The 11,876-nt window shown below is 31.0% G+C and overlaps 2 protein-coding genes across 2 annotated transcripts; both read right to left on the bottom strand.

The window, feature by feature from the left end:
* Positions 1–1,222: 1,222 nt before the first annotated feature.
* On the bottom strand, positions 1,223–2,221 carry LOC134836745 (signal peptidase complex subunit 2). Its single transcript, XM_063851949.1, has 3 exons — positions 2,083–2,221; positions 1,776–1,975; positions 1,223–1,707 (listed from the first exon to the last, which is right to left on the bottom strand). Exons 1-3 carry the CDS (start codon positions 2,128–2,130, stop codon positions 1,374–1,376), a joined length of 582 nt encoding a protein of 193 aa, XP_063708019.1. The 5' UTR covers positions 2,131–2,221; the 3' UTR covers positions 1,223–1,373.
* A 769-nt stretch (positions 2,222–2,990) lies between these two features.
* LOC134837347 (serine/threonine-protein kinase Nek8-like) lies at positions 2,991–6,324 on the bottom strand. Its single transcript, XM_063852719.1, is given in 6 exon segments — positions 2,991–3,108; positions 3,169–3,499; positions 3,555–3,624; positions 3,686–4,080; positions 4,083–4,126; positions 4,946–6,324. Coding segments are annotated over 6 exon segments (2,337 nt in total).
* Between the last annotated feature and the right edge of the window lie 5,552 nt (positions 6,325–11,876).

Here is an 11,876-nt window from a genome sequence, read left to right as displayed (position 1 = left end):
TCAGCACGTGTTTTTTGTAAAGTGATATGCGGGGAGTGGTGTGCAGTTGCTCTTGTCATCATTTAAGTTTTAATGTGAAATTTTTGCACATCAGTCTAATTCTATTTTAAGTTACATTAGCAAGTGTCTGTCGTAGATGAGAATGAAAAATGCATTGTTTGAGTAATTTAGGAGGATGTTTGTAATGAGATGAGTAGGTAAATATGTGTGGTTGAAGCTGGAGAGTGATAAGATTAACAATGAAAGTGGAAAAATTTTTACGACATGCATTTTAGATTTTATGACGCAAAGGTTTAGGTGTCGGCGAGAAGTTATTTTTAGTCAAGGACTCTTGATTTATAACTGAATATTTTTTTTTATAAAATTTGTACGATTTTTTTGAATTAATGTCGATTAAAATTGATTTTTATTTTTTAGTCCTTTTTCCCATACAAAAAAATAAAATGAAAAATAAAATGAAAAATAAAAAAAAAACAAAAAAAAATTAAAATAATTTTGAAATTTAAAAAAAATAATTTAAGATCATAAAAAATATTTATTTTAATATTAGGTATAAAAAAAAATTGTTTTTTTTTTAATATTTTTTGCCAATTAAAAAAAAAAATTTTTTAAATTTTTGTTTTTTTTTAAAAATATTTATAAATTTTTGTAAAAAAATTTATAAAAATATTTATAAATTTTTGTTTTTTTTTTCCTTATTAAAGCCGCTTTAATTTTTTTTGAACTTTTTGTTCCATGCCTCATTTCAAAATTTAAAAATCCAATGAGGCAAAATTAAAAAAAAGTTAAAAATTTCATCAAAAATAACAATTTTTTGGTCTTCTTCATTGTTTTTACATAAACTTTCAAAAATTTTTTAATTTATTTTAGCGGCCTTAATTGTATTTTTACATAAATTTACTCCTCTAAAAATGTTTTAAAAAAAATATTTTTTTTTTAATTTTTAGATAGTTAGGTATTTTTATGAAATTTATTTTTAAAATTTTCCTTATGAATTTTATTCACTAAAAAAATCACAAAGACAAAACTGTTAAAAAAAATCAACTGAAAATGATTCAACCTTAATTTTGTTATAAAGTCAAATTTAATAACCAGAAAATTGATTTCATAACAATTTTTTCTTGGAAGAGTTAATCAGAGCATTTTTTCCTAAAATTATAGCGGCATTTTACTGATGATGGCATTTTAATGTTCTTATTTTTTAATAAAAAAAAAATCAAAATTACTCTAAAATTGTTCATAAATTTGACATATTTTTATTTGTGCAAAAAAATATAAGATCTAAAAACGTACAATTTTTAAATTAAACGAAAACGATAAAATTTTATTCACTTTAATTTATTCAGATACGAAGGAAGTTATGCAACAATGATTCATTTATCCTTCTTCTCCACGCTAATGGAGTTGTACAGTCTGTTCAATTCGTTCGCGATAACATCTTCCAGCACAACGCCATTCGTATCGATAAAATTAGCTACGGATTTTGTGATTGTTGCTTCCCGAATGCCCTTGGAGTCTTTCACTTGCAACGACAAAATGTACTTGTCATCGTACTTTTTCATATCTGAGCTCGCGGTCCACGTTCTCTTAGTTGTGCCATCATCTTGGTTTGCTACAGCGAAAATTCCCTTCTCCACGAACGTTGTGTAAAGCGTGAGGACACCCATAAGTACAAAATACGAACAAACGCAGATGATTAAAACTTCTCTGTAAGAAAAAATAAAAAAATTCTTTGAAAAAAACTTTTAAAAAAATTTTCAGAAGAAAATTCTTACCGCGATTGTGGGAATGCATATTTGTAATCGTAAGCTAATGCAACAAGGGCAACACCGACTGCCAATGCACAGATAAACAATCGTCCATCGATGATGTTAAAGTTCTCCTTGCAGTTTGGTTTCTTGAGCAAAGCATTTTTCACGGTGTCATCTACGGCATGTTTGGCTGCTGCTCCGTCCCATTTGTTGATTTTGAGCAACTAAAAGAAAATTTGAGGAAAATTGTTATTTGTGACGTGTCCAGAGACCGGGCAACTAATCAAAATTTACAAAAAATGACGAATTCCGCACTGAAAGAGACACTTACCTCCGTTTCCTCTTGCTTGTCGTTCTTCTTAGCCTTCTCTCCAGCCATTTTTGGTACGGAATTATATCAAAGTTGGAAGAAATTCGTGAAAAACTGTGATGAAAATTCAAGTGACGAGTTTGTTTGGCAACTTCAAACGTCAAATTTACGAAATGTCAGTGTATGAGAGAAAAATTTTTTGCATTGGGACACAAAAAATGTGTGTTTTTTTATGAACTGGGCTCTCGTGCACGTATATGGCACAGAAATCCATTTGAAATTTTTAAACGTTAAATTTTTTAGAGAGTTTTGAGCCTTTAAAATTTAAATTTTCTTTATTAAGAAGAATTTCTGCCTCAATAAATTCAATTCTTCTATTTCACTAAATCGATTAGCATCCTAAAATTAAGAAATATCAAAAAAATATAGAAAATTGACAAAAAATTTAGCGGAGAGAATTGTAAGTAGCATATTTTCAAATGAAACAAACGTTGAATTTATATATTTTAGCACAAATAATGTGAAATTTGATAAAAATGCCAGAAATTTTTTATTTTACTTTTGTAATCTTAATGGAAAAGCATTCATTAAGGACCAGAAAATGGATAAAAGTCAAATATTTAGAGTTTTAGGAAAAAATCTAACGATTACTATTAATATTTATTGAAAAATATTCTCATTTAAATCTCATTGGAATGACTTTTGACTTATTTATTGCTCGAAATGATCCTCAAATATCTAAATTTTGATTTTTTTCTAAAAATATGATTATATTTTAAAAATTCAGGCCAAAAAATGATCAAATACCACAAAAAATGTGTTTTCAGCTAAACAATTTTTTGTTTGCTTCACATTTTGAATTTTTTGGAAAGAGACTTATATTCCTTTTAGATTAAAATTGCTTTAAGAATTGCTTTTAGATATCAAAATTACGATCCAAGAGGACATGTTGTCTCAACAAGTACCAAAGTGCTATAAGGAAGCGGAAACACATTTTCTAATAACACATAATATCCTTTTGCAAGTTGATCCTTCGATGAATAACAGCTAAAATGAAACAAAATTTGAAAAAAAAACAATTTTTTTATCACAAAAAAAAAATCTTACGCTAAAATTTCCTGTGGCTCAACAATAGTTTCTGACTTATAAACAGACGCCAAAAAGTTTGTAAATGCCGTCGTGCTGTTGCCTAACGATTCAATGTCATTTTTTGGGTCATCATCATCATTTTCCGGTATGCCATAACGCGTGCCCCAAAATAATATGTGATGATCTTCCGTTAATGCGAGCGTACCTGACGGACTACATTTTACGAGAGTGATAAAACGACGGTCTATTGATTTGACGATATTAGCTTCAGGTAATTTTGCGTCTAATGGGAGAGCTCGTTGACCGTAATTATTGCTGCCCAATACCGCGACATAACCTCCTTCAATAACTATTATAGAAACCAAGTTGATTAAATTTTTTTATTAAGGTAAATTGATACTTACTGTATGCCGCATGAGTTGTGGAAGCACTTAGATCCGTTACTTTTGAATTACCGAAGATGGTCATTTTTCGCTAAAAATATTTTTTTTTATTAGAAAATTATTTTTTTTTTAAAGAAAAATGATTTTCTTACAAAAGCGGTGACCTTTTCGGTATTTTTCCCGAATCCAAGTTTGTTATGAGAATTACTGCCACAACAATAAACTTCTCCCATTTTATTGAGAATGAACGAGCAATCAGGTCCACATTTGATATCACATATATTTTGCATCATTTGTGAGCTGAGTAATCGATTTGGAACTCGTAGCATCGTCGTCTGATTGCCAAATCCCAATGCCCCGACATTGCTCGAGCCCCATTTATAAATATCATTCTCGGACGTGCGACAAAGTACGTGACTCGTTCCACACACAACTTGGATGACTTTTACATTTTTCAGGTGTTCAATTTTCTTTGGAACCAGTAACTGTAACTCATCATTACCGTGTCCCAGGCATCCGTTGGAGTTGTCGCCGCAACTGTAAACACACCGTCTTCTGTCCAGAAAATGGAGAAAGCTTCACCTGCACATGCTCTGAAAGATGTTTTTTGGTAAGAAATTATATTTTATATTTTTATTAAGGCACGTTCAAACTAATTTTTATAAGCCCTTATTTTTAAATTTAACTCGATAATTCAAGCAAAAAATAATAAAATTGATAATTTTCTGTTTTTAAAATCAAAAAATGTTATAACTGACTTAAAATTATGAAAATTGGTAAAAATTTAAAGCTTTTTTCATATTTTATCATTTCTCTGCAGTTTTTTTTTTTAATTTTAAAATTAAAAAAATTATTTAAATTTATATAATGAAATAATTACACAAAATTATTTAAATTTATTTAATTTAATAAAATTATTTAATTTATTTATTTAAATTTATTTAAAATTCAGAATTTAAATTTTAAAAAATTTTTGGAAAATTATAGAAAATTTTTTTATGTACAAACATTCATTCGAAAATACGTTAAGCAAAAGACAAACTTAAGTCTTTACTTGAAAATATTAATAAAAATGAATCTGATCTCTGGCTTATAATCAAAAATTAAACTAACTTACTTTTTCCAAGTCAAAGTTTTAAGTCAATTTGTAAAAAATTAATTTTTCAAAAAACAATTTTTAGCTAATTTTAAAGCTTAATCCTTAGCTAAAAATATTTTTCATTAAAATTTTGATAAAAACTTTACGAAAGCTTTTCAACATATCTTAAAATGATTGAAATAATTAAAATTTTTATTTTTTAAATTAAAAGCAAATCATCATTAATTTCATGTTCTATTCATTCTAAGGCCTAACATTATCTAGATTTTTTTTCAAATAGCGCTTGTGTAAAAAATTAAAAAAAATTACTCACCCAACTACAACAAGATTTTCCAAAGCATCAACTCTCGTCGGATAATGTTTCCACGTATCGACACAATTGTGACCAAGTTGTCCTTGATTTCCCTCGCCCCAGGTAAAAACACGACCATCAGTCATCACAGCAATGAAATGGTTCTCACTCGTACTCACACACTTGATTTTTCCTCTTGTTGGCAGCTGAATCGGCAACATTGACGTACTTGATCCGAATGACTTCAATTGATACAAAACAGAGCGTTCGACAGGCACTTTTTTGTCCATTGTCGCCGTAGATTCGTTCATTTTCTCCATCATGTCACGCGTTTCCATTTCAATTGTTGCACCGGGAATTTCTTGTTCGACCGACGGAGTATTGGGAGTTGTTTCATACGAATATCCGTTTCCCTTTCCCAAACTGCGATGAATAAACGGGATCCAATATTGCAAAACTTCTTTCGCCGACGGTCGATCAAGCGGATGAATTTTGAACATTAGTTTAGTTAAGTAACGCAATCCATCGGAATAACCTCGCGGAATGGGATTATATTGACCTGTCATGATTTTGTGTACGAGTTCCGATAAATTTTGCGCCGAAAATGCCTTTTGTAGGCAACACATTTCACCGAGGACACATCCAATCGCCCAAATGTCACTTTTTTCATCGTAATTACGTCCCTCGCACATTTCCGGCGAAAAGTAATACGGAGTACCGAGAATCGTTTGCGCAACAATTTTCGTGTTAATTATCTTGGAAATGCCAAAATCGCCAAGTTTTACCTGTCCCTTTTGATTAAGGAAGATATTGGCTGTTTTCAAATCGCGATGAATGATGTTCTGCGAGTGCATGTAATTAACGGCACTCGTTATTTGTTCGAGAATTGTGAGAACATAGCGTTCGGGAAATTTGTTATTTGGATCTCTTTCCGCAATTAATGATGCCAGTGTCCCGCCATCGGCATATTCCATTTCAATCAAAAGGGTTTCGTGTCGTATAAAGCTATCGAAATATTGAATGATGTTCGGATGATGAAGTTTCGAGAACACTTCTACTTCATTCATAGCCATTTCACGTTCCACTGCTGCCAAATCCGACAAATTAATTTGTTTTATGACGACAAGTGAGCTATCATGCTTTTTCTCATACAACACAGCGATGCCAAATGATCCTTGTCCCACAACTTTTACTCTGCGATATTCCGGAATTTCCAAGAGATTTACGTCATCGATGTTTGTTTCCGTTTCGAGAATGATATCACGGAAACGCCTGAACCCGGAAGACGTTGAGGCATCGAGGTCATTGCTTGTAGAGGCGACTGGAGCGGTATTTGCCTTTGTTTCGAGCGAAATTGATTCCCACTCATGCGGATGGACTTGATTGCGACCCATCGACATTGCGAATAGTTGAGGTTTGAGACATTTAACGAGCAGTGGCAGAGAATAAAAGACTCAATCACGTCTAAAATTTATGTTTATACGGCATTTATCACCAAGGTGATTGGCTTTAATGCTCTAGTCATGTAATTGTCTGTGTGATTGGACAAATAATTTATGATTTTTCATACATTTGCTGTAACAGACAGTTTGATATACGGGTGTGTGCTATAGAGGTGACATTATCTCTAATTAGACCACTTGTTGCGCTTTGCTTCGTTTGTTGTTGAAATGTGTTGAAAAACGGTTATATGGTTGCGAACGTCACTCAGTCTGTAGTTGTGAATTAATTATTATTTGTCGGAAAATTGATTTCATCAAAGTTTTTTTTTCTTATTTTTTAGGTTCAAGTCTTATTTTGTACGAAAAAAAATTATAAGATTTTCCACGATTGAATCAATAATGAACTTTTTTGATCGACATAAGATGACAACAACATTTCCAGAGATGGTAAATCACAGAGACAACATTTCATTATAACTTAAAAAAAACTTTAAAACAATTTCGTTCCTGATGGAGTAAAAATGACATGAGCGCATTTGTAAACTTTTGGTAAGTGATTTAAATTTTTGAAAATAAATACTTATTATTTCACAATTTTATTTAAGGGCGGATTAGATGTTATCCAAGTCCAATGAAAGCAATTAAAAAATATATCACACTACTAAATAAGAGAAGTCCTGAGGATTAAAACAAATTTGCTTATATTTCGTTTCAGCCTTTTGTAGTTTACTAAATTAATAAAGTGAAACACATAGCAAAAGGAAACCATAGATTACTGTAGTTAGCATGCCGTCATCACATATCATATCGAAAGAAAATACAATATCAAGGAAAATTCATGTAAAATCCAACTTTTCCATCAGGAACTACAACACATTACAGAACGAAAGAATTTTCGTGAATGGAAACAGAAACTGTTAAATAGCAAATTAAATACATTATTAAAATCGAATTTTCTGAAAAAAGGTAAAAAATCCTACAAAATTGACTGTCGAAAACGGAAATTTCTGGTACAAGTTAGACTCGAAGACGTTAATAAAGCTTTGTCACCCGCGTTACAAGAAGTAATAGCAGATTTTGTTTACAAAGAAATGGACGAGATACTCGATTCTGAATATTTAAAATATATAAATATTTCACTGACTATATGATTGCCATTCTTTTGAGCCATGACATGGAAATGACATCTGTAAAACTTACAAAAATGGGTATGAACTATTAAATGCTATAACTATCAGGATAATAATTAATATTGATCGCAATAAACGAAGAAAAATTAAATTTGGAAAAAAAGAAGCTAAAATTAAATGTTTACAATATTGCAAAAGTTGTTATCACGGACAGACTTGCAAACAAAACCATAAAGTAGCAAACTTATCAAAAGAATACATTCGCAAAAAAAAAACGTAAACCACATCCATATTAAAACTCGAAAAGATACCATTTATAACACGCTGCAAGGAATTACTCAAAGTTCTTATTATTTCGCCATACATCACCAGCACTCCATCGTCACATCAGACAGTCAGTCCGTTTTGGTCCCTCGCAAATAACAAGTACACACTCTTGCAATACGTAAAATTCCTTTTGATTTGCCTTCTTGATGATGTTGCTTGTTAGTTGTTCGTCATACATACTAAATGCTTGAGACAGCAGCAAATTATAGTATATATTTGTTTTAAAAAAGACATGATGACGATGCGATGCGATTTTTTCTCTTCTTTCATTTTTTTTTTGCCATAATAATTGTTCAAAAATGGTAACATCATGAATGCTTGTAATGATTACACAATTCTCGTTACATTACATTATGTCGCTTATGCTCATTTACGGACGCAAAAGTCGCCCCAGTGTCTCTAATGAAACATTTTATACATATCATCGCACTAAAACAAATATAAATATGTATGAAAAGGCATTTGGAGTGAAAGAACTGTATTTTTATAATTTTTTTTTTCGTTCGTTCTCTCTCTCGCATCTCACACACAAAACCCAACGTGTATAAATTATCAATTTAAACTTACATATTTTTATGCATTTGTGTATGTATCTTGATCATGTTCAGATTTTTTTTCTTGCAGTGTCAATCATTCAATCTAATTGAATTAGAGTTGATTTTTATTTGCATTTTTAATGACAATTTAACTTATTATATTTTGTTTTTCACATTTTTTTTTGATTGCCATACGAGAGAGGCAAAAAAATCGTTGAACATGCATCAATTACCTTTACCTTGTTATTTTATGGATAATTTTGTATACATTTTATTTTGTCCATTGCTATACAGAAGAAACATAAACAACAACAACAAGCATAAAATATAGTTTTTTCATGTGTGCTACTGCTGCTGCTGATCTTTCCTTTTCCTTGTGTGCCGATTTGAGATACAAATTACACAAATGCTTGATTTAGGTAAATGGTAATTTGAATTGATTTTATTTTGTCAGTTAAAGTGTTGTTTACAAGTAATTGCTTTTTAGGCATTCAATTTATACAATTTTTTATTGAATGTGACATGTGAATTGATAACTTTGGGTAATAATCGTGTTTGTCTCCGCAATTGAAAAAATTGTGTGGACATGCGAAAAACATCTCTTAAAGAGTTGTCAGAGATCGATGGTATCGATAATGCACAACGGAATGCGTTGTTTATGTGGAAATTGTTGTTTATAGCAAACTTTTTTATGCTTGCTCGTTTTTTTTAGTGTATCGTTGTTTCAACGCTTTTTCGCTTCCCAAGTTGAGTTCGATCTCACACACAAAACACAACGTTTTCGGTTTCAAGAAAATGAATCGCTGGTTTTATCGGGTATTTACTTTTTTACATTTTTCCCTTAATAGATTGCAATTTTTTTTTTTGTTCGTTCATGCAAATTTCCCCAATAAGAGAAAAATCGCTGGTGGTCGATTAAGTTGGTTCATAAATATAATCTTTCACGTCATATCCTGCGCTGGTTTTGTGTGGACTGCAAAAACATTAGTCATGCCAAATTTGTGGAATCGAGGCATGATCCCAATGCAAAAAAAATGCGCTGGTCAATTGTTTTTTGTAAATGAAAAATCGCTGGTGGTCGATTAAGTTGGTTCATAAATATAATCTTTCACGTCATATCCTGCGCTGGTCAATTAGGTACTGCAAAAACAATGTATTAAGAAATCATGAAATGTCGCACAAAAAGTGCTTGAATTAAATTTCCTATTTATCACCCCATGTTTCGACATAAATTTGCCAAGCTACCTCTCCAGAGACTGCAAAATTTATGTACAATCAATATTTTTGTTAACAATTCAATTAGCTCCAGCTGATTTCATTTAAAGGCAGGGTGGCTCTCTGTTGGAGTTTCAACTTTCTTATCGTCGTCGTCCATCGTCTTCTTCTTCGTCGTACATAAATAACAAAAGGCACAAACAAAAACTCATCAATTTAGCAATGATATATACGACAAAAAATTTACGCTCACATATTTATGAGTATAAATACTTTAATTTCAACTTTTTTTTTGTTTTTAAATTTATTTTTCTTTTGAACTAAAAAAAAAAATAAAAAACGTAGAAATTTACGATAATTTGCGAGCGCAAAAAATCTCTCAAGTATTTCTTTTGCCTCAAAAACGTACAAAATTGTATTCTTTCTATGTGAGAAGGAAAGACTCATTATTATTACATTGCATCAAGTACATCATCCAATTTTTACCTCTTCGTTACGAATTGTCCTCAACAAAGTTTCATATAGTATAAAAATATATATATATTAAATTAAATGTTGAATGTGGGTAACCGAAGAAAAAGTAACAAAATTTATTCAGAGCACGTCGTCTGGCTGTTTTTTCCTGTCTTTGTAATTTATTTTATCATCAGCGCTTCTCTCAAATAATAACAAACGTAAAATTTCATCACATTATATTTTTATTTATATATAATTGTGCATGTACGCAGAAAAAAAAAATGTCGAAGAAATGTGATATGATGATATGAGAATGTGCGAGGAGACAGCAATGTTTAAATTTTTATTTATTTTCGATATGTGCTCGAACCAACAGACACATCAACAAAAGAGACAGTAAGTCTAACGTGTCTTATAAAAAAGCCTGGGATCTTTGCCTTTTTTGTTTTTCGCTCTTCGTCGGTCCGTTCTCGTACTCGTTGCTGCGATGTCGATGTCGATGTTGATGGAAAGAAAGATCAATATTGTACCAATCACATTCCGGTGTGTGTGATTGTGTGTCCGTTGTATGTGGTCAATTTCCACTGAAAAGAAAAAATGCAATGACAACGTCGACGTTCGACGTTATATTCTTAAGAAATAACTCATCATGTGAAAGCATGCGATTTATTGAACTTGTAGCAAAATTCTTGATGTTTTTTCTACCACTTCATCAACGCATGCAGGTAGCAGGATGGCGATCAGGCCAAACAAGCAACAGTAGCAGCAAAGAGTGATAACTTGTTTTTAATAATATGTACGTGATGAACGTTAAAATATTTCTGATGAGATATATCTTGGAGAGATCAAGACTTTTAATGATGTGAAGTGTTTATGGCATCCAAAAAACAGTTGCATTTCATTTTATTTTTATTCTCCGTACATATTTCCAATCGATCGATAACTTTTTCGCTGTCATATTGATTATTAGCTGTGACAGTTTTTTTCCTCTCCATATTTTTTTCCTTCAATTAAAAAAAAAAAAAATTAATTAAAATCATTTTTTTTTCTTGAATTTAATTATTTTATATTTTTTTTAAATTTCTTGTGATCCTGCCTAATATTTTTTTTTGCGACATGGGAAATGTTCCACACAGCAAAATAAAAATTAAAGTAACTAAGAGATAAAATTAAAGGAACGTGCAAGCACTTTTTACTCCACTCCAATTTCCATCTAAGTCCTGGCATGGCATGGCATGGCACGACAATGTCATTCTTTCTCTCTCACTCGCTCGCTCTATATTTGTACATAATTGCATGCAAAAAGTTTTGCAAACCGCACGCGGGCTTACAACCCGAAAAATTTCTCATTTACCAAAATTCTAAAAATTTTAATGACATCGTGGGGGTTCCAAATTTATATTCAGACACGTAAGAATATCAATATCGAGACGTGAAACGAGAAAACGAAGAAGAAGTTTCTTCGGATCTCCTTTTTTGCCGTGTGTACCAAAGCTTGGCATATTTTTGTGCCTTAATAGGAGATTCGATGTTGGAACAATATGCTGCATATTTTTGTCATTTTCATTTTTTTTATGAAACTCTCCTCTTTCGTGTTTTACTCAAAATATGCCCAAAATGTTGCAAGTCCATTACGGGGAAAATATGGATGAAATGTGATTTTCAATTCCATTAGTGCAGTTATTAATAGAAGAAAATTGCTTTTTACACACAAAAATATTATAAATTTTTCAACGAATACGAGAAACAAATATATTTACAGTTTGTGTCATGAAAATGTTGGAAAGTATGACATTTTATGTGATTAATTTTGAACATAAAAAAACACAGACAAAAATAGAAAATG

This window comes from Culicoides brevitarsis, chromosome 1 (assembly GCF_036172545.1).
Source record: "Culicoides brevitarsis isolate CSIRO-B50_1 chromosome 1, AGI_CSIRO_Cbre_v1, whole genome shotgun sequence".
NCBI lineage: Eukaryota > Metazoa > Arthropoda > Insecta > Diptera > Ceratopogonidae > Culicoides > Culicoides brevitarsis.
Note: the sequence above shows the minus strand (reverse complement) of the source record. Positions and strands in the feature narration are given on the sequence as shown.

Excerpts from the sequence above, each read along its gene's own strand:
- LOC134836745 (XM_063851949.1), bottom strand. The coding sequence starts at position 2,130 with ATGGCTGGAGAGAAGGCTAAGAAGAACGACAAGCAAGAGGAAACGGAG. Across the intron at positions 1,976-2,082 it reads ACAAGCAAGAGGAAACGGAG|TTGCTCAAAATCAACAAATG; the intron begins GTAAGTGTCTCT and ends ATTTTCTTTTAG. Across the intron at positions 1,708-1,775 it reads TATGCATTCCCACAATCGCG|AGAAGTTTTAATCATCTGCG; the intron begins GTAAGAATTTTC and ends TTTTTCTTACAG.